This window comes from Schistocerca gregaria, chromosome 4 (genome assembly GCF_023897955.1).
Source record: "Schistocerca gregaria isolate iqSchGreg1 chromosome 4, iqSchGreg1.2, whole genome shotgun sequence".
Lineage (NCBI taxonomy): Eukaryota > Metazoa > Arthropoda > Insecta > Orthoptera > Acrididae > Schistocerca > Schistocerca gregaria.
Genome location: NC_064923.1, coordinates 655492934 through 655517121, shown reverse-complemented (window position 1 = coordinate 655517121; position 24188 = coordinate 655492934). Strand labels below are relative to the sequence as shown.

General features: G+C 38.0%; 1 protein-coding gene across 11 annotated transcripts in view; it reads left to right on the top strand.

The window, feature by feature from the left end:
- LOC126267402 (hrp65 protein-like) overlaps positions 1 to 24188 on the top strand; it is a 140253-nt gene that overhangs the window by 6616 nt on the left and 109449 nt on the right. For all 11 annotated transcript variants that reach the window (XM_049972630.1, XM_049972627.1, XM_049972625.1 and 8 more), the window contains 2 exons: positions 15924 to 16142; positions 16241 to 16411. In XM_049972630.1, the coding sequence (XP_049828587.1) occupies positions 15924 to 16142; positions 16241 to 16411 (390 nt within the window). The remainder of the gene's footprint in view (positions 1 to 15923; positions 16143 to 16240; positions 16412 to 24188) is intronic.

Genomic DNA, 24188 nt, shown 5'->3' with positions numbered 1-24188 from the left:
AATGCATGAACTGGACATGCCTTTAGAAAGTAAAATAATTTCAGTTAACTCTGCTATAAGAATAACTATAAGCTAGTGTAGTTGTCAAGAGGGTTTGGTAGCTAATTGATAGGTTCTATGATTCTAATGTCTGTTAATAAAGATCTATCCTCAAAGTACCCTGTGAGGTTGTGCACTGAATTTTCCTACTCATTTGGAACGAGTTAGGTTTGAATTCTTGTGTGGACATTATTGCCTTTCTAGTTAACCCAAAGCTTTGGCTCTGCTGGAGATTATTGTCCCCACATTTAAGATCTTGGGAGTCTAATATTACACTCTAGCCTGATACTGAATTATTGTACTTTTTTGTGTGTACTGTGCTGGAAAATGTTACAGAATGTGATACCTCAGAAAATACTACTAATTGAAAGCACTATTGTATTACAGTTATTAAGCTTTCTTATAGATGCAGACTGTGCTGAGGAATATGAACGCTTCAAGCCATGCTTTAAAATCCACCAGCTTTTGGATACTGTCAAGTGGTGACTGTCTCAGAGTTCCTGTTGCTGATTGTAACAGTGGCAATGCCTTCTCTGACATTACTGTTGCTTGCCCCAGTGACATATAAGGGAATGTATTCATTGTGTCCATACTTCAACCTTTCAGTGGCTGGTTCCCAAGCTACAGGCTATGTAGACAGCAGCCAGCACACTGTCACCACTTGACCATGGCCAATATTACTCCACCAAAATCTTGTCGATCTTAAATGACTCTGTGCGAATGCATGCTTGAATTTTATCAGTAACTTTAGAAAGCTTACAAAGTTTAAAGAAATAGCTTTAAATGGTGAGTCTAGGAATATACAGGTAATTTGCAATGTGACTTGCAGAGTATGAATGCAGATGTAGATATATGAACCAGTGGTTTCATCTCTGCCTGAAATAGGAAAATTAAATTAATGCAGATGTGATTGCAAGAAACCTAGCTATGGTAAGGCGCTGATTTGTAGTTTTTCCAGAGGTTTAGATAAGTTAAACATCAAAAGTGTGGTTGTAGTTTGGTGAAGTCGATGAATTTGAAACAAAAATAATTGGGTTTGGTGACTGACCAGTCTGTGCCTTGGGTTATTACACTGACACTACATCCACAAAGAAATTTGATGAAATACACTCATCTCTTTGACATGGTGCAGAAATTGGTATTGTATTCTCATAAAATATTTCTTTATAGTCCTTTCAGAATAGCTGGTGAGAACTTGCTCTGCAGTTGCATGTACAATAATTGCATTTCAATACAAGTGCACCAGTGTTATTCCAGGGTATATAAGCCCTGGGAAATCCAGTAATAACCTGGGAATTTTTCATTGTTTTATTTTTCAGTTAAAATTTTATTTTGACTGATAAAAACTAAATTTTACTTTAGCCCACTACTGCAGAATAATACTCCAGAAATAGAACATAAATGAGAGGAAAATGCCAAATCAAACTCAATTTGCAAAGAAAATGTGCCATTATTAACAAAACACAGAGCAGATTAGAATCTGCTGACAGTAAAATCTCGGCCTTTATGATGAAAACTATGCTATTGTGAAAGTTACCCTAAGTACAGTATATTCATATGTCCCCTTCGATCAACATGCTGCAGTGCAGTAAATGGTCACATAATGCCCCATTGTGCATGAAATTCCAAACAAAAATGTGTCAAAAGGCAAACACAAAGCATGAACTTTTATCATAGGAATGCCTATTTTTCTGGCACTTTAGCATTGCTCAAATGCAATTGTTTCTAACAAGTTGTGGGGAAAATATTGCAAATGGCTGTTTGAGAAGCATTACTTTGAATTTAATTTTCTCTTTTGCGCAACGTGAATTATTTTCAATGGGAAAATAAGTGATGTTGTTCGAAACTTTATGCTCTGAGGGCATGCCATTTGTCAGTATTTAAAATTTTACCGGTGTTTTTGTTAGGTAGGTCTTAAAGAGCAACACAAAAGACCACTATTGTATGTGAAAACTTAGCTTGTAGTTATAGTACATGTATATTAATAAAACCACTAACTTTTCCTATTTGTGTGTTTGCACTACTTGCCAGTGAACTGCTTTTGTTTGGCTGGTGAGATCACACGACATGGGCTGCTATTGGTTGACAAAAATGTATCCCAGTCTTCATTTCAGTGCTTCACAAATTGTTATACTTTGTAGAATTTGTATATATACTTCATAATAGAAATAAGCTGTGTTGTAATAAGAAAATAAGCTGTGTACATGTTGCTGTGCATCAAAGATCTTTCAAAAAGACTTTGTTTTTTCTGTTTTCCTAAAGTGCTGGAAAACTCTGCACCCATGTATAAAACCCTCACCATTCAACAGATTGAAAAGTTTCACAACTGTGAGGGATTGTATACTGTCACTTAACATGAAAGTGTTTTTTCATTTGCGAAGTAGTATCTTTTCAATGGGAAACTGGGGAAAACCTAAGAGTTTTTCCGTGTGTGTGTGTGTGTGTGTAAATATACATATCCTGGTCTTACTTCAGACTGCTAAAATTTCCTACAGTGTGGTTCAGTTCTAACCTAATAGGACATGGTGTTGGACAACTGTATTTACAAACTAGCATTCAACGAACTCAAAATTTGTTGTATTCAGTTCCCCTGGCACATCAGTTACAAACATTGGGCTATAACTAGTTAACTGCCTACACTATCACTTGCATTTTTGCTTGTGATTGTTTTAAATGTGCATCAAATGGACAAACCATAGCCAACATGGCATATTAGCTTAGATGAATATAAGCTAGAAAATTATGAATAACTCTTTATTAGTTGTTGCTTATTATCTTTGTAAGAGTGGTACCCTATAGCTATATGGAAGGATCCTTTTTAAGGAAGTCACTTTCAAGAACATGGGTGACCACTGCGTATAAAGACTTCATTTGATTGTTGTTCTACCTCAGTTCTCTTGAAAAGTTTCTTTTTAGCATTCCTTGTACCAGTTTCTCATCTAACTCCTGCTTGCAATGTAATTCTGCATAATAAAAATAAGATTCAGGGATAAAATAGATTTTGATCCCACCCATTGACTTTGACCAGTGACATAAGACTCTAAAAACAAACACAATTATATACATGGTCAGTGGCATTACACATTCATGTGGTAGTTGAGTATAAACATAAACCATATAACTGTATACATTTTTAATGATATTTATCGAAACTAATGTGACATAATAGCAAATGTGTTTTGAGTAGAGCCAAAGTAAAATAACTGCAAAACCATAATAGCAAAACTTACAGATCAGACCAACCAGAAAAATGGAATACAGTGATTGGTTTCAAAGCTGCAAAAAGTCACAATTATTGCAAACCAATTCTAATAGGTATAAAAACATCAGTTGACCTATACAGTTGAAGAGTTACTGCCAAGAGCTGCTGATAACTTTTCTTTTTTATCTTTTATTTTTCTTGCCAGTAACCATGTCATTCTTCAAATATTTGAGACTTGATAATGTTTTGATGGGGTTGTGTAAATAATCCGATTCACAAAGCTGTGGCAAGGGCACAATCTATTGAAGCTCGTTGGAAAAAGTCGTGGCAAATTTTCCCCATCTTTCAATAAGGAAAAAGTATCTGTGAAAGACGCTGTAAACATAAACTTCCATCAGTGTATTGGAGTCAGAAAATTTCTGAATTGCTAAATTGTCCAAAATTATCTAAGTTTCTGAGTACCAAGTTTGGCAGTTGAGGCACCACATTCCATGAAATTTTGAGCTATCCAGGAAGTAACAGATGTTTGGGTCTGGTGATGGACAGTGCTACAGCTGCCAAGTTGGTGCCATAACGTTCGTACACTTGGTATGCATGCAGTGGTGGTAGTGTGATCTGTGTCTGCTACATTGCTTTCTGTGACATGTGATGTGTGCTGCAATAGAGAATCCTGCCTTTTGTGAAGTGCTGTGTCCTGTGATGTTCGTGGGCAAAACTGCAAATCAGTTGAAATTTATCACAGCCTTTGTGGTATGTACAAAGAGTGGTAATGAGTGAAATCTGAGTAGGGCAATGGTGCATAGATTTAAAAAAATGGCTGTACCAATGCTCATGAGGACCACAATAGTAGCCCTGTGAGTAACTAGTGTTGAAAATAGATGATAAAATCCGTGCAAATTTTCATGCTTATGGGACTTCCGAAAGACTTTTCCAAAAATTGTGGAAGAGGAGGTGGGTTGGTTAGGATAAATTTTGTGCTGGTTAGATTACAAGAAATGCGGAAAGTTACGGATTGTATCGTTACTGGGAATGAGACCTGTAGCGTGTAAATTGTGAAACTAAAAGGCAAAGATTAGAACATTGCTAAACAGATTTAGAAAAGATATGTATGGTGTGAAAATTGGCAATTGATCCTAAATAATCAAAAGTGTAAAGTTATTCACAATGGTGCTGAAAGGAATCTGTTTAACTTTGTTTACACAATAAATGTCAATTTAAAGACCATAAATTTAACTAAATACCTAGGAATCACACTAATGAAAAACTTAAAAGTGGAAAGAACACACTGAAAATGTCATGGAGAAAGCGAACCAAAAACTGTTTTATTCGCAGAAAGCTTATTGGAGATGAAAGATCTAATAGACTGCCTACATTATCCTTGTCTATCCTCTCTTGGAATACTACTGCAGAGTGGGATCCTTAACAGTAACAGAGTATATCAAGAAAGTTCAGAGCAACCTTTTCTGTATTATCGCGAAGTAGGGAAGAAAGGATTTGTGGTGGATATCATGAAAATGTGTTTTTTGTTGCAGCAGAATCTTACGAAATTTAATCAAAACTCTCTCTTCCAAATTCGAAAATATTTTGTTGATGCAGACTTACATAGGTGGAAACGATCATCACACTAAAATAAGGGAAATAGCAGCTTGCATGGAAGGATATAGTTGTTAGTTTTTTTCCACTTGCTGTTAGATTGAAATCACAGAATTATTGTGAAGGTGGTGGGATGAACCCTCTGACAGGCTGTTAGTGTGATTTGCAGAGTATTGACTTTTAGATGTAGATGTGGAATGGAAAGAGGACACACATTCTTGCAAGATATTAAGGAAGTGTTCACAAATGTCAAAGCAAGATCATGGCCACTGTGCTTTGGGGCTCTAAGGGAGTGATTTTTGTTGATTTCATTGAACATGGCACTACAATTAACTCAGAGGTATTGTTAAACACTGACAAAGTTGACAGGTGATACAAAACAATCATCGGGGAAAACTAAGCACAAAAGTTTTTTCTGATGATAAATGAACATCTGCACATGGCCATTTGTACTTCAGAGCTACTGTTGGATTTTGCTTTTTAGGTGTTTGATAATCCACCACGTGGTGTTGAATAACTACTACCTCTTCTCCATACTGAAGACAGCTTGATACCCAATTCTTTGATACTGACGCTAAACTGCATGCTATGGTAAACCAGTGGTGGTAATAGCAGGCAGCAGATTTCTACAGAGATGTTATTGGAAAACTTGGGCAATGGTGTGGCAAAAGTTCCTGTTTGAAAGGTGATTATGTAGAAAAACAGCTAGAGTGCACTTCAAAGACCTGTGTAATAAAATTTGTTTTCATCTACATGACTACTCTGCAATTCGTATTTAAGTGCTTGGCAGAGGGTTCATCGAACCACAATCATACTATCTCTCTACTATTCCACTCCCGAACAGCGAGCGGGAAAAACGAACGCCTAAACCTTTCTGTTCGAGCTCTGATTTCTCTTATTTTATTTTGATGATCATTCCTACCTATGTAGGTTGGGCTCAACAAAATATTTTCGCATTCGGAAGAGAAAGTTGGTAGCTCAGATGGTAGAGCGCTCGCTTAGTGTGCGAGAGGTACTGGGATCGATACCCAGCGCCTCCAGAATTTTTAACACACCTACAAGCGCACCTTGCCATGCAAGTGGAATAATTCTATTTTGTTTAAAGACGTTTGTTACTTTCTTGGTGGCCCTCGTACATCATTGAAAGGTTTTGTCATTCCTGTTAGTGTCAGAATGTGTCTTTTACTGTTCTTTGGGTTGTTGTTGGTGCATCACAGTTCTGACACTGTGAACTGCAAACTTAAATGGCTTCAATATAGTGCTCACACAAAGGTCACTGGGTACATGAAAATTAATAATACTGACTCACTTTTAAACACATATTGGCCAAATTAAAATTTGAAATGCTGTCATAATTTACTCGTTAAGAGGCCATAATCTTAAGTTACAGGTTTATACTAAGAGAACTATTAGTTAGAAACTGTGTATATGCGTTGAGGCAGCTTGTAGCGACTAGTCTGTAGATCAGTGATACACCTTAACTAAGGAAAGTAGTCTTCAATGATGGTTTCTATCCACAATCCATAATTCTGCATTCTTAATTCTGATGGCTTTGAGAGAAGTGCTTTGCTATGGGACTAGAAATGAGACTACACACACATCACAATGAAAATCTGAACGAGAATTGATTTAGTCTCCAGAGAGAGGAATTTTTAATTGAAACTGATTGGAACCTGACAAGGAACCCTAAGAGTGTGAGGTTGCAAAAGACCAATGATATGACATTTAACACTCCATGTACTGTCTACCATGCAGCCACAATATTGATGGCTAATGGCTACTGGGGTTGGGACTGGAGGTATCAAATGGAGAGCACGTCACGAGGCTACAGATTGTAGCTGCTGAGTCAACAAGTAACAGTGCTAAACTGGTAGTTGTGTTGATACAAAGCAGAGCAATGAGACTGCTAAACATTGCATTAGCTCTACAAAAGTTGCCAGAGTTGACATTTTGTCAGAAAGGAATCAAAGAAATTTTGCAGAATGTGAAAGAAGGGGCAGATGAAATATTAGTGTTTCTGCAACATTGAGTTTCTTGGAATGTGTGGTGTCGTATATGCTGTACTGTGTGGACAACGTACAGCAGTAGACGACAATAAGTGCTTAAATGAAACAGATGTAAAGTAGTGTAGTTCATCAGAGTTCATAGGGCAGGGAGCCTCAAATCCCATCTCCAGCAATTTGTAGTAAATGAGTCATTGTCCAAGGAGTGGGTACTAAATGTAATTATGTACATGGAAGATGTGAAGCATAGTAGGAAAAGAACAGATTTTGAATAAGTCGCAGTAGTGTGACCATGCAGTGGATAAAAAAAGAGCTACAGATATTAAGGGAGGAGTAGTTAAAGAAACCTAGTGCTTACGTGTTTCAAGGATGCTTGATAAAATTTACAAGATGTGAATGATAGTGGCATACTATGTAATGTACACCAGGTTGTGTGCAATGCAGATTGTCAATTCAAGGGAAGTGGTGAAGGTGCTAGGAAATTGAAGATGTGTGATGATGAAATTTGTGGAAGAGAGAAACTTAAACGCATCCTTCTACTTTGACCAATCGGTGTTGGAAGAGGAAATGCATATGAAAGGAACACAGGAAATGAGAAGTACCAAGAGTTGTATCAAGATCAACTAACATTAATTCCTTAACACTTCCACAAGGGGTTTGGATGATTGAGCGACTTGTCCCTTCTGAGAACATTTGCCTTCTGAATGTGAGTCAGATAGCTACAGGGTCTTTTTCAGCCATTGACTTTGGTTTCTGTTCCCCAGCTATTGCAGACTGTTCAGTGGGAAGTGGCTACAGATCTAGATTCTAGTGAACACTTCCCAGTATGGATCCATCTGCCGACTAGAATGGTGATTGATTGGAGATCACAGGTGGATGGTAGAAAGGGCAAATTGGTTGCAGTATAGTTGACAGGTTAGTTTTGAATAAAAGAATTGCGTACAAGATACGGTGGGCCATATCACTTGAGAGATGGAGTCCATCCCCAGTCCAGCAGCAACCTCAGATGACGCCCTGTACCTTGGTGGCATAAAGGCTGTTGATTGGCCACTGAGCGAAATGGCGCAGTGGTCAACACACTGGGCTCGCATTTGGGAGGATGACTGTTCAAGCCCATGTCTGGCTATCCATGATTTCCCTAAATCACTAAAGGCAAATGCCAGGATGGTTCCACTTAAAGGGCATGGCCACCTTCCTTGTGTAATCTGATGGAACGATGACTTTGGTGTTTGGTCCCCTCCCCCAACTTGGCAAGAAGTCAATTGGCAATCAGGGTCAGACGAACAGCTCTGCGGAACTTCAAACACAATCCAACAGCAGAAAACCCTCATGCCTTCACATCTGTGAGGCGAGTGATAAAAGAATGGAAGAGGGTCCTCCTCCACTGCACTATTTTGGGATTCAGTAAGATGGATTTCAGAGAATGGCAGTACACGTCCCTTTACAGCCTAGTCAAGTAATGCGATCTTGGTAGACATGCCCGAAGACATCTTTGGTTTTAGCTGAACACTTCTTTACTGTAACTAATTCATCCAGACAAGCTCCTGGTTTTCTGGTTTCTATAGTACTGTTTAGATCAGGAAGCTCAATTTCTTATTGGATAATGAGGAAGTCTACTACCTTTCATTCTCGATGAGGGAACTGAAGTTGGCTTTGTCTGCAGCCAAAGACATTGCTTCAGGATCTGATGAGATACATTATGCCATGCTTCATCTGTGACCTGAAGTGAAAGTACAGCTCCTTTCTTGTTTTACTCAGATCTGGTTTGATGCACAGTACCCCATGACTTGCGAGGAGGCAGTATTCCATTCTGGAAACCAGACAAGGACCATAGTGCCCCTAACAGTTACTACCATACAACTTACCAGGTGTATGGTAAACGGCTGCCTCATCTCGCTGCTCGAATCCCTAGATCACCTGAGATGCTCCCAATGCGGTTTCAGGCACTACCATTTCACCCTCGACAACTTAATTCTACTGGAGACAGTGATACAAGAGTCCTTCTTACACAAAAACCATTTGGTTTATGTGTGTTTAGACATTGGAAAAACTTAGGATACTACTTGGAGATAAAACATCCTTTGCCAACTTCTTGAATGTGGACTATGTGGATGCCTGCCACTTCTTCATTCCTTTCTCGAGGACTAGCATTCTAGATATCTTGTTGACAATGCCTTGTGAGACTGCTATATTCAAGGAATGGGGTCCCCCAAGGCAGTGTCTTCAGTGTCACATTGTTTGCCATTGCTATCAATGGTATTTCCTCCACAGTAAGGGTGACCTGTCAGATGCTCTTTGTTTGTGGATGATTTTGCAATCTTTTACTCTTACTCTGATCTTATAACAATGAGGCAGCTACAGCTGACCATTGAGAGACTGGAGACCTGGGCCAGGACAACTAGTTTTTGGTTCTCACCCAAGATGATTACACGTGTAAATTTTTAACCAACCTATGCTCACAATGGGGGCAATATTGTGGTTTTCAAGAAACTGTGCTCTTTTGGGGAATTTTATTAGACTTGAAATTAACTTGGCCCCACAGCTGAAAGACATATGAACAGAGGGCTTCCAGTCATTAAACGTTTTAAAATGGCTTAATGGAAAAACAAGAGGAGCTCTCAGTTCCCACCTCCAACAGTTTTGTAGGGCATTTGTTCCATTATGTTTACATTATCAGCATGGTCTACAGATCAGCCCATACTTCCTACCTCAAGATGTTAGGCACTGTCCACTACGAGGGCTTTCGTATACCGACTGGAGCCTTTCGGACCAGTCCAGTTTAGTGTGCAGAGGCTGCCAAATCACCACTCTGGATATCCTTTTGGCCATTGTGTGTCACCTCAATCATCGGCATTTAGTGCATTGATCCAACCCACCACCCAGCAATTAGGCCCATGTGATCAAGCTGTTTGGGATACATGCTACTGACTGTCTAAAGGGTCTATCAGACATCAAAATACACAGCCAGGGATGGAACACATTGCTGCTGTGGTTTCTTCAGAGGCTCAAATTGATTTTAAGCTTGACAATACAGGAAAACTTGTACTCCAGATTGTGTTTATAACTTCATTTTCACCCATTTTAAGTACATACCACAGTTTTATCCTTGTTTCTGCAGATGGGTCCCAGCAAAAGAATGTCCTCAGTTCTGCTGTTTTCACTGATATGGTTTTGAAGTGCGTCTTGTGGAACAATTTACAAATTTTGATGTGGAATTATATGGCATTGTGATGGCACTATAGGATTCAGGCATCACCATACAAAGTTTGTCTGTTTCAACTCACTGCAAGCACTTCACCAAATGTATACAGTAGACTAGCTGATTCAGCTCATCCATGACTCCTTACAGTGGCTCCAACACTGACAAAGGGGTGATCTTTTGCTGGGTACCCGACCACAGTGGGATACTGGGAAACATGGTAGACAGAGGTGCCAAGGAAGCATGTTGGGAGGGAAGGGTGCTGTCCATCACTGTTCCATCCAATTGCATGCCATCATCCCATTTTCTGACACACACACACACACACACACACACACACACACACACACACACACACACACCATTGGGGGTGATGGAGTGGTTTCAGATGACAGAAAACACTGGTCACTCAAATAGACCACTCAGACATGGCTGACTTCATGGCAGCCTCACTGCTAGGAGGAGGTTCTGTAACCCATTCTCTTACCCATTGGACACAGCTGTTTAATGCATGACTTCCTCCTCCAGTAGTGGGAGAATCCACCACACTAGTTCGTGGCATGCCACTTCAGTTCAGCATATTTTGGTGACATGTCCTATATACTGATATTAGGGCAGCCCTTAGTTGATGGAGATCTGCCTGCCATGTTAGCAGATATTGGTTCCAGTGTTAGGAGTAGTGAAATTTTTTGAACTGTCATGCTTCATCCCCAAATTGGTGAGGAAGGGAGGCAGACTTAATATATTATAAACTGCTTAGCATGTGGAACAGCCTATGTACCCAACCTTGAGATTGGCATGCTTACTTGTCAGGGTTTTCTTGATCATGTCAAATGCCCCTCACCACAAATCACCACCACCCAATGTTTGAGTATAGGTGGAAGTGTACTATCACAATGTTTGGCTGTTGCCACTGTCACCTTTTGCCCTGTGAGAAAAGTTTGTATTCATTAGGATACAATGTATCTGCTTACATACTCTGCACAAACAGTGTACTAAAAAGTTCATGTTTATCAAGTGTGGGAAGTTTACAGAAATGCCCTTGGGTGACTTGTGTATGGTGCAGCATCCGTAAGAAAGAGCAAATCATCATCAAATTTCACCTCATTTGCTCATAACTGCAGAGATTCATTGAATAAATGAACTGTTGTTGGCTGATAATGCCGATGTTTTAATTTGGATAGTTCTGGTATTGGCTAAATTTGTGTGTTTCGTAAGGAAATATCTTCTGAGTACTGGACTTCCCAGTTTATATACAAGAATATCACACAAAGGGAATGTTTCATAAATTTGCATAATATTCAGAGCTTTTTTGAAAAATAGTGTATTTGAAAATAAGCCGCTTCACCTAAAAGAACTTGGCTTGAAGTTGTATGCGAAGCAGCTGTTCTATGTTTACTACCTGCTTAAATGCTGAAGTACGTGAAAGTTTTGTTGTGCATTTACTGATTTCCCATAATTTTTGACAGAATAGTTCTGTCATTTGTAAAGATGCCATAAATTTGGTAACATCTTGGTCCAACCGAGAGTGTACAGTTTAGTTACTTCTGGCATTATATTGTCAATCACTTCTTATGAAACCGTATGGTAAGAATGTTCTGCTTTAAACAAGGCTAGAGCAATGACTGAAGACAGTTTTTTACATATTATCAGACATAGACATCATAAATAGGGATTCCCCTTTCAGATAGTGATGCAGCTTGTGTAGTGGTCTCAGATTGTGTTCTCCTAATAAGAGTACATGAGTTTGTTTAATTTAAATCTTAAAACAAAGAAATTTGACATTTTTAACAATTATTAAAAATATTTTTTGCATAGAATACACATTCTTATGTGAAATAAGTTTCAGATAAGATTGTGGTGTGCTATTTTGTTGTTTCTGTTATAGTTCTTGCCTATAAGCATAAAAATATTTGTGTGGAAACATCTGCCCCTTAGTGGAACCTCGCGACTGCTACGGTCGCAGGTTCGAGTCCTGCCTCGGGCATGGATGTGTGTGATGTCCTTAGGTTAGTTAGGTTTAAGTAGTTCTAGGGTACTTGTGACCACAGATGTTGAATCCCATAGTTCTCAGCCATCTGCCCCTTAGTGGCAACTAAAATAGTCTGTTAGTTACTTTTAATTTTTATGGTGTGAAGTATTTTAGGGTATGGAAATTGTAAATAAAATTTTATAATTAAGTGTAATTAAAGCATTTAGTGTATAGCATATGCTTTAATATAAGAATACTAAGTGGTAGATATTTGCATTGCATGACTTCATCACAAAAGGGAAATACCCTGGTTCAAATATCTGGAATTTAAGAATTTAAAGTACAGACATGTCTGTTCCAAAACCCATAAAGACAAGACACATTTTACAACAGCAACATGTAGATATGGCTGCAGTAGTTTCTGTGTAATTGCACTGCATTAGTTAACCTTTGACTGGGTGTGCCTGTGCACAAAGTGCATCAATCACGAATGACATTATTTTGTACCACACCATTGTTTTACAATTGTAAGCCCATAGCTAATCTTTCATTATTGCTTCAGCTAACACACTTAAGTTATGTTATCATACTTCCAAGTAAGTGGCAAGTGAGAAAAATGTAAGGTTCTTGCAAAAAAGACACATAGTTAATAGGAAACCCACAATGTTTTCTTTCTAAGAAATAGTTACTGATAATGTAAGGGGTCAGGAGGGATGTGATGCAACTGTTACTGTCGAGTGCTTTCAATGGGTCATTACTGTGGGGAAACACGTGTTAAGCTAAGATTTGACCACACCACCCAAACTCCAGCACTTAGTGCTTATGCCTACTGGTTCTGCACTGAGTGGCACTGGTGCTTTTCCCCTCCCTCCTCTCTCCCATGTAGTGGCTGTAGCATCACTTGTGCTCAGTCTCACATCAGCTTCAGTGTGTTGAAATACTCATTTAGAATCTTATCGAATGAGACACTATTAATCTGTCTTGCGAGCATTCAGCACAAGCATAGGAGATCGGGATTTAGGTGTGAAGATTCGTATTTGTTTCTAAATTCTAAGAAAGTGTTGTGCGTAATATACCACTCTAATGAAAATATCAAAGCATCGACAGTGTGCTGTCACTACGAAAATACATTCAACAAACAAGGAGGTTGTTAGATCAGCCAGAAGAACTGATTACTAAATTAAAATCAGAATTGCCACAATCTGAAGAGCTAAGCAGTGTTTTTTCTGTTCATTCTAAAAGAAAAACCAAATTAGTCTTTCTGTAATTCTCCTTGCATATATGTATAAAAAACTTGCACTATTTCTCTCGGGTACTGTTGTTAATTTAAGTTGACTGTTTTGTGCGGTAAGATTTTAAAGTTAATTATTGCTTTTGTTGTGCAGACATGTGAGCTGAATTGTGCACCTGAAAGGGCAGTTTGAGCAAGCTACATTGCTTCACTAGAAGTTGCACAAAGTGCAAGATCTTTTATGGACAGCCAGTTTGTAAAAGAGAATTTTGTAGAGTGTTTGGAGGTAGCCCCCCTCTGAAGTGGCCCAATTTGAGGTGTTCTACGTGTCCTGAACACACAATTTCTTGAAGAGTGCAAGAAATTTGTGCTGAATTAAAGGAACAGTTGCACAATAAATGTTGTAAATTTGTAGAGCACTTGACTGCCCTTGATGAGAGCACTGACAGTTGCAGCATAGCTCAGCTTTCAATTTCCATAGGTGGTGGTGTGAAAGATTTCACTGTTACTGAGGAACTGTTGGATGTCAGAAGTACCACAACTGTGGAAGGTATTTTCCTGGCTGTCTAGGTGATTCTGAACGACAGGCAGTTGTTACTTGAATGCCTGTAAAGTCGTTGTATGAAAAGTACGTGATGCTGGGCTTCCCCCAGTTTTGACAGTACACTGCCTTTTACATCAGTAACAGCTATGTGCAATAATTTTTCACAAGTTTAGGTCTATCATGGATAAACTTGTAAAAATTGTGAATTTTTGTAGAAAGCAGAGCTCGAATCACTGGGAATATAAAGGATTTTTGGGGAGGCCTTGAGTCAATTCACAAAGACATTACTTTTTATTGTGCTACACAGTTGTTAAGTTGCTCAAAAGTATTCTCAACCTTTTTCAGTTTTTTGACCAGAAATGGCTCTGTTCACTGATATTGAAGGTTTGCCAGTCAGACTTGGATGATGAGCAATGGATTGGTGACCTTGCTTTTGTGAAAGACATCACAGGGTAGTCGCAAGATATAAATATCTTGTTACAAGGTGAAAAAAATTAATCTGTACTGTGTGTGACCAAATTGAAAGTTTCAAATTGTTAGCTGTTGCTTTTTAAGTCAGCTTCAAGTAGGAAATTTCGATAATTTTTTCTCACTCAAATCCTTGAATTTATGTACTTATGAAACCATCAGAGACTACACAAGCATTAGTCATTACATAAAATATGAAGAAATAAAAAAGTAAAAACTGCAGTTCGTTTATATGACCAAATTTTTTGGTGTGCCTGGAATATGTACCCATTAAGTCTCAATGTTTAGCTGATAAAACTACGGTGTGATTAAATTCTGACAGATCGTTATTACCATTACAATGGTGATTGATCAACAAGGATTAATGCTGCCGCCTTAAAATGTGTTGCTATGTTTGGAACAGTTTTTGTTTGTGAAAAAGACTTCAAATATAAATATTAACTAAACAAAAACAGATTCAGTTTGTCCGATGCTTCACTGGAAGCTATACTTCGAATTGCAAATGCCAAAAGGATTGTTCCATATATCAGAAAATGTCGCTTTCAAGTGATGCCAAAAATAATGTTCTAAATTGGTGCAAACTAAGGAGTGCAATAAAACTACTTTTAAGTCTGTAAACAAAATTGGCATTATTACTTGTTTAATACTGGTAAGCCCTCTGATGTGGTCTTACGTGCCCAGTTCCATTCACCAAACTACTAGACAAGTGCTGTGCCTACATCCCACACCTTCCCCCACCCACCGGCACAACTGAGCACCGATGCTTTCACTAGTGCCGGCCAATGCTTGTGAAATGGCCGAGTTGGCATATCATGGATTAGACTGTAATATCGCTTGTACATGTTTACCTTGGTAACAGAAAAATAGCTATTCTTGACGTGTACAAAGTGCACAGCATGCCTGCTCTAGGGTTAAACGTTAACGCTATGGGATAACATCGTACACATTTTTGCCATGTTCTGTTCCATTCTGATTTTTTGGGTAATGCATTGAAACTATTTGCACATCAGTACACATAAGGGACTTCTCAACACAGCTTATATTTTTTTTATACGACTTGATTTCATGTGTTAACAAGTTTTGAGCAAATGCCTTACTTTTCCAAGCAATGCCTCATTAATGACTTGTAAATCTGATGATGGTCCTCAATGTCTTCTGGTATTCTCCTTGATGTGGTGAGTTCCACTTTTGTAGTATTTAGATCATTAAGTTTCTGACAGAGATTGTACACAAGTGCAGGGTTAACAAATTTCATCGAGACATAATGACCCTACATACTGCACATAAATTAAAATTGGTGTTTGTATGTGAATAAAATAAAAAAGGTATTTGTATATGAGTAAAATAGATGGTATGAGTGAAAATTCACCTTGCCAGAATGAGTAGGCCATAAATGGTGCCAATGGAAACTAATGCCTTTTATTCATGTATGGAAACATTGTGAAATTCTAACAAATAGGCTGCTTAATACATTCGAAGTTGTATCCACATCACCGTAGTTTCAACTGCAATGTTTAAATTGATTAATGCTATGTTGAAAAGGTTTCAATTTCATTAATCATGTGGTACAATAAAAATATAGTTTAGATGGTGGTAGTGGCCCTTTCCTTCCACTTTGTTTGCTGAACCAGTGATTTTGTAATTTATTGAAGTAAATTAATCTTAATTTCAGGATCGACTGAATGAACGGCTAGCTGCTCTGATGGCTCCAACACATGATCTTCCGCCAATGGATACAACAGAAAAAAAATTCTCCGGCCGCTGCCGATTATATATAGGCAATTTAACAGCTGATGTTACTGACGATGAAATCAGGGAAATGTTTAGTCCGTATGGAGAAGTGGCTGAACAGTTTGTTAACAAGGAAAAGAACTTCGCTTTCATACGCATGGTAAGTTTTTCATGTGTGTGAAGGTGCGTGTGCACCTGCCGTTGGTGCCTACAGTGTAAGATAAATACACAGAAGTGACATTTGTGTGTTTGTTTCAGGACTACCGTGCAAATGCTGAAAAGGCGAAGAGAGAACTTGATGGGTCTCTGCGTAAAGGCCGTTCAATTAAAGTTAGGTTTGCACCACCTGGAGCTGCTATAAAAGTTAAAAATCTAACACCTTGGGTGTCAAATGAACTTTTAGAGAAGGCATTTTCAGTGTTTGGAGATGTAAGTATTTTTGGAATTGTTGAATTTTTAATTATGGCAATAAGTATTATTACTATTATTGACTTATTATCTGAACACTTGAAAATAAAATCACAAAGCATCCTTAGATGAGTGAAGTTGATGCGTCCAATTCCAAATACTAAGGCTGGAGATGTTTGACAGTAATTTGACAAATTTCTGTAATTAGTCTTTCTTGAGTAATACTAGGCTGCTAGTTAGACATTTGAACTGAACACCTATTCAGTTGGTATTTTTTGGTGTCATTGTATTCAGTGATTCTGGGTAACCAAATTCTGCCATTTACCGTTTTATTACATTAAGCAAGCAAGCGTGTTGCCCACCCTTTCAGCGATGTGTGCAACATTACCTGCACGATAGGCAAATTTGTAAATCATCATCAAAGAATTGTTAGGATTGTTCAATAATAGGTGCCAATTGTAGGAAATTAAGTACACGTCAAGTGAAATCACAATTTCCTGTTTGCCTTAAAGACATGCCTTACATAAAGGCATACTGAATGTGTTCAAACATATTTTTCTGTTTTGACCATCAGTCACAATGACATCTGCTATGTTATGATGAAACCTGGAATTACCGTCTGATGTTTGAAGAAATTTCATGGCTGCATAATTCTGAACAAGTAGATGTCATTTATAAAAAAGAATTTCCTTGGTAATTCTTTAAATAAAAATGTTTTATGTGGGATACAGATTAGGTTTTGTATGTATACATCAGTGTATGCATGGTCTCAGGATCAGGAGGAAAAACTGATTGATACTTGGGTTTATTAGTTGTTACTGACTATAGATTTTAATTTTTGTGATTAATATACATAAGGAACTAGACAGTCAACAAGATCTTTGTCTACATTTGTCAACCGCATAAATGGTTAACAGTTGTAGCTATGCTGCCACAACTAAATAAGCAGTTTAATATTTTTAAGCCTTTTTCAATGTTGAATAAATGATAGATACCACAATTTTGTGACATGTAAACTGCTCAGTATTATTGGAATTCCCAAAAATGGTCTGCTTGCTTGGTGGGTGCTTAATATGGCAGATCTGTTATTCATTTTTAGTCAGATTGTGTGTTCATTCAGCTTGTAACACAGGTCTTATCATTGGATGTACGACATGCACCAGCTGAATTTGTCTGAATACTGGACTGACTGATCAGTGATGGGTATTCTGTATTAAATGTGGATAGGGGTTGTCTTTCCCATGACAATGTTATTGCACAATTCTGCTAAAAACATCAGTTTGTATGTAATTTGGTTGAGAAATTCACAAATAAAAATGGTTTGTGAAAATCAGTCACACTTAAATATTGACTTCTGAAAGCTGGTTAGATTCAAGCAGTTGAGCACTAAAAATAATGTATTCCACTGTGGAGTTTTAACATTGTAAAATCAAGTATTTTCATTTGTACACAGAAAGGTAGTTCGTACTGTGTATTACTTTCGTCTCTTCTCACACTTGTAGTAACGTAACATGATGAAAATGGCTTGATACTTCCTTCTTAAAAATAATGTGCTGTATAAAAGCTTCCAAGTATTGTATTGTGGAAAATCTATAAATGGGACTGAGTAGAATGAACAGAAATTTTAAGTTTCACAATATACAAGACTTGAATGTCTTGCTATCCACAAGTAAAACTTTTCTCTTTACCATGTGAGAAATAATACAAATCTGAAAATATATAGTGTACAGCCCAATAACGCAAAATAGTATGGAAGTTTGCCTAGTTATCAATAATTTTAAAATTGATTCCCTCTGAACTTGATAATGTCTGCTTGGTTATGATGAAACTTGGAATTACCGTCTGAAGTAGTTTGAAGAAACTACTTGGCTGCTTGGTTTCTGAACCTATACCATTAAAAGTTCGGTTTTTCGTAGTACTTCCTGAACAAAATTTTCTATGCTGCTGAATAATGTCCGCCTATATGAAACAGACTAAACTGAGGCAGCTAATCAGTAACACAGTTAGATGTGTGGTTCATGCATGTCATATTTAGTTTGCTGATACAGCATTGGGTCATTCCATGTTAAATGGGCTAATGGTCCCCACTCGACCATCACCAGTTTCCATGAAATTTTTACTGGATGTACGTGTAGACCTTAAAAGAAACACTGCCAAATTACAGCTTCATAAGTAGCATGGGGGCCACTAACCACCTTTTCATAAAGGCTTGGCTTTTGACATTGCGACTGGAATGAATGAATGAATGATCAACTTTGTTTTACCATTGTTCAGGATCTGAGACCTGATGTACTGAAACTTTTTGGGTACAATATCTTAGTTGTACAAAAGGTCAAAGTATGGTAAATTCATCAGTGTGCTATCAAAGTGGCTCATAAATCTTGTCGTACCAAATTTTGACTATACGGTAGAGTGTCAATTATCCGAAGTAATTGGGGGACATGGGTTTGTTCAGATAATTGAACTCTACATCTTTGTTTGCCAAAAAGAAGTACTGTACAGTAAATTTATTCATAAAAACAGGCATCTCGTTTAGTATTAAAGTAACATACAAAGGCAACTTCAGTAGGAATATATAGTAATAATCTCATACTTGTCCCACATAGAATGGACAACACGTTTATGTTTAAGCATTTTGTACCGTCAAGTTCACTTCATGCAGCAGCACACAATTGGTCATAACAGAGAACAGAAGGTGACTGTTTGCACCGTGAGCTCTTCTTGGGGGTGCGCAGTTCTTCAAACTGCGCGAAGCGGCACGCCTCAACTATAAGCTGGCGCAGCTGTTGCTGTGAACAGCTTTGATAATGTTGCTGCTACTACTACTACTACTACTACTACTACTGCCAGTGCCAAGCCAACAGAAGTGTGCTGATTTTTGAAACACAGCGACTGGTGGCTTGGCCGGTCAGCAGCACCTTGTGAAGGTCCCATTAAAAGCAATGTTCCGCCAGCAGTGGCCCAGTCTGGAGTCTACTGTGGGAAACTTGGTTTGGGAGTGAGGGGGATGATGGATGGTAGGGTGGGAGAGTACACAGTTCGGTTAAGCGGTCATTCGGTTGACAGACGTTCGGATAATTGACACTCTATTGTACTTCATTGCCTTTTATCTACTGAAACAGTAACTTTTTGAAGCTGATACTTATCTGCAGCCTGTCAGCATGTCATAAGGCTTTGAAAGTGGCATCCAGATGTTATCTGAGATCACCTTGTCTGATCAGAAAAAGTTGCTTTTATTTTGGAGAGACCAGTTCAGTGTCAACAATGGAATTTGGTAACCTGCTTAAACAGTAAGTCTGAAGCACACTATTGTGTAGTGAAGTGTGTTAAGAGGTTGTATGTGCCTTTTCAATTGATGTAAAAGTGCATTGTCATTACTAGATAAACATCTTTTTTCAGCAAGTAAAAATTATTTCAAGGTGCAGGGTGACTCTTTAGAAATATTTCAGGTTATTTAATTTTTTTTGTTGAATTCTTAAGGAAGTGCCCATTATCTGTGATTGTTTAATATTTTTCAGTTGGACATACAAACCACTTATACTTTACTCAGTATTGAAACACATGGCAATTGGAAGCATAAATTTAATTGTATTGTAATGGATATAAATGTGGTTTCAGTACCATGTCATTGACCTTGCAGATAATTCCGCATGTCATGTGAAAACATACAATCAACAAGGCTTCATTCCAATCAAAGAATTTTCAGTAGAGCAACAGGAATTAATAAACCAAAGAGTGAGATATGTCTTACTGAAAATGCACAAATAAACTTTCATCACAAAGTAATACTTGTGGACAAATGACTTCCTACAGAGATCTTGTAATACTTATGTGCAAAGAACCATTCTGTTAAAAAGGGTTTGCAGATTGTCAGTGTAGGAACGGCAAAAAAAATTGCAAACTGTGACTAAAAGCAATTTGAAACCTTGTAAGATTTGTCCAACTTGCAGAAAACAATTTTTAGCAAAGAAAGAAAAATCATGCCACTTGAAACCGGTCAGAAGATGACTCATATCCAGAAGTATCAATTGATTCAGGTCTGCTTTTGGGGTCTCCCCTTTAAAATTTCAGAGTATAAAAAGGTTGTGAAAGGTCATGCAAAACAAAAAATAAGTGAAGCTCAAGAGGCAATTGCGAACAACATTGCTGCTGCTGGAGGATCTGCCACAAAAGATCTTCTAACATGTAGCACAAGCAAGACATGTCCTTATTGTGAAGATTATAAGCAGCTGATTAAAGAATTGAGAGAAGTTGCAATTGTCAAGGCAACCTGAAAAATTGCAAATACTGACATTAGTACCATAAAGCTGAACTATGAGAGACAATGCATGAATTTGGTGTTTCAGAGAGAATGGTAAAAAGCAGCTAGGAAGTTAGTCAGAAAATGGTGTATTAGCTCTGTCAAAGAACAAGTGTGGCAAGATGATTTCAGATGCTGTAAAAGTGTGGTAACATTTTTTGAGAATGACTAATTTAGCTTAATTTGTCCAGTTAAAGAAGATTGTGTATTGATTAATATAAAAGGAAAGAAAGTTCTGGTGCAAAAATACATTCTTTTGAATAATTTGAAAGAAATGTTTGGAAAATCCAATTTAAGGACCTTGCTGAAGTCGATATGCAGCAAATTTTGCAGTTGAGGCCAAAATGGTGCATCGCTGTGGGTGCTGCAAGAACCCACTCAGTCTGTGTTTGCACTTTACACCAAAATGTGAAACTGATGCTTGCAAACACTTGGCTAAAGAAGATTAAGAGTCTGATTGCTAAAACGGTGTGTGATTTGGAAGCTAAAGACTGCATGGTTCATTGTTGTGAAATCTCTCTGGGAAAAGAACTACTGGAACAGTAGTTTTGAAGACAGTGATCCAGATACCATTGAGTTCAGTGGGTGCACAATGATAGAGGTACATTAGAAAACGAGCAGTTGACTGAGAATTTTATTGAAGATTTGATCTCAAAAATTGACACTTTCCCTTCATTATGTTGCAAAGCACCAGAGCAAGCACCTAAAATGCATAAAAGAAAGCTGTAAGCCAACTGAACTGATCATATTACTGGACTTTGCTGGAAATTATTCCTTCATTGTCCAGGACACACCTCAAGGTTTTCACTGGAATAACAATCAACTTTACACCTAGTTGTTGTGTACTTTAGAAATAACTTGGATGTCTGGAGCATCAAGCTACTGTATAAGTGGCAGCCTGAAAAATGATGCAATGGCTGTCAATGCTTTTATAGTGAAATTAATAGATCTGAAGTGTCTCCTTAGAAAAATCTCTCACACTTGTACTACAGTGATGGGCCAGCAGCACAGTACAAAAACTTCAAAAATTCTCTGAATCTCTACAACCATCAAAATTACTTCGGAATCTCAGCTGAATGAAACATTTTTGCTACAAGCCATGCAAAATCTCCATGTGATGGAACTGGAGGTACTGTAAATTGACTGGCAGCTAGAGGAAGCCTTCAGAGACCAACTGAGGACCAGATTTTGACACCATTTGATTTGTTTAAATACTGTACAAAGAATATCAGAGGAATACAACTCATTTTTCTTTCAAAAGAAGAAATGTTAACATTAACAATGGAGCAGGAAGCCATGTTCAAAAATGACTGCACAATATCAGGAACAAGAGAATCACCATGTTGTGCCATTAAATGAAAAGCAAGTTTGTATTAGAAGAGCATCCAAGGACACTTTTTTTTTCAAATGTTGACCAGTCAAGCAACAGTTTCATTCAGAAATATTACAGCCTTACAACTGGGCCAATACATTGCCTGTATATATGATTGAAAATGGTGGATTGGTAATGTCTGAAGTTTCAAAAGAAAGTTTGTTTCATGCACCCCAATGGACCTGCACATTCATTGTATTGGCCAGCTAGGCAGAATGCTTGTTGCATTCCAAACCAACACGTCATTCCAGCTCTATCAGCAGCAAGAATGGGCTGACATTATAGCTTGTTAGAATCAACTCTAATTGCTATTAGTAACACATTTCAGCAAATGATTGAATAAGAACTGAAATATTTGACTTGGGAACCATAAAGAGTATGACTGGTACATATATTTCTTTATTTATATGTAATATAAGTGTAAGTTCATTTGGTATGACAAGATTTAAGGGCCACTTTGATAGCATACTATGATGAGTTTAGCATAGTTTGACCTTTTGTTTTACAGCTAAGATATTGTACCCAAAAAGTTGAACAAGATCACAAAGTTTCAGCATGACAGGTCTGTTAGATCCTGAGTAATGGTAAATCAAAGTTGATCATTTATTCATTTGCATCACTGTCGAGAAATGGCAATGAAAATGTTAGTTTATTTGTTCTTAAATGCAAATTAGTTTATTTGTTCTTAAATGCAAAGTCTCCAAAAATAAAACCCCTTTTTCTGATCCAATAGGGTGAGCTCTTTTCAATGGTACCCTGAAAAATCAAATTTTGAGTGATCCCTTTTGAGATATGACCGTTTGAAAGGTAGCCAAAATTGACAGATTAAATTTTTTAGCACTTCGAACTTCGGTAACTCAGTTATGTGAGCAATTTGGGTGCCACTTGCAGAGCTTTGACATGGTGGCAGGCTGCAGATAACTGAAGTATTAACTTCAGAAAATTACTGTTTCAGTAGATACAAGGCAATAAAGTACAGCCAAAATTTGGTACGACAAGATTTATGAGCCACTTTGATAGCACACTATGATTAATTTACCATAGTTTGACCTTTTGTACAACTAAGCTATTGTGCCCAAAAAGTTTAACAGGATCAGTTTTGTCAAGACAGGTCTCTTAGATCCTCAACAATGGTAAAACAAAGTTGACCATTTATTCATTTCAGTAGCAATGTCAAAAAGCGAGTCTTCACAAAAAGGTGGCTAGGGCTAGGGTCCCCCCCCCCCCCACCATACTATTTATGAAACTAATTTGGCAGTGCTTCATGTAATGCTTCATCCTCTAAACATTTCATCGGAATTGAAGATGTTAGAGGGGAGCTTGTCTAAATTTAGGCCACTTGACATGGAATGACCATATTGTAAGTAGTGTTAATCACATAAAAGAATTTTAATCAGTATTCCACATTTGTATGGAGTGAAACCTTGTGTAAGTGACCCATGAACGATAAAACAGTACATAAGAAGAGAACATAATCTTCGAAAATACAGTGCTACGAAAGAATAGTGAAGATTAGACAGACAGATCAGGTAACCAATGAAGAGTGCTATCAATAGGTGCATATCAATCTTAAAATGCATTATGTTCATGTGCAGGCTGAAGTGATGAACAAATATTTGTTTCAAAGCCAATATTGAATCCTGGTCATCCTGCTCACTAGGCTGATGGGTTAACCACTATGCCACCTTGGCGCAGTGGCTTTGCACAACTGTGTGGCTAACACTAGCCTGCCTGCCTCACTAAATTCAAATTCCTGTTCATGCTTCAGCCCACCTGGTATTCCTCCTAAACTCAAACAGCATTGCAGAGGCTCTTCCAACTTTGTATGGCACCTCAACATCGAATGAAATTGGGGACCCTCCCTGAAACAAAGGCATAGGTGCTTTAATGAAATGCCTGTTTGGTTCCATCCAGGGGCAACCCTCCCTAAAACCCAGGCATAGGTGGTTTAATGAAATGAAACTGTGGTCCATGCAGGATCCCAGGTTTTGTTTGATGCTGGAGTGCTATTCTGATAGTTGGGGAGACTGCAATGCTGAGTTGGTGGCTAGTGGCTCAGGAGTCACCTGGTTTGCCAGCTAGGTTGGTTGGGTTGGAGAAGGGACCAAACTATGCAGTCATCAGTC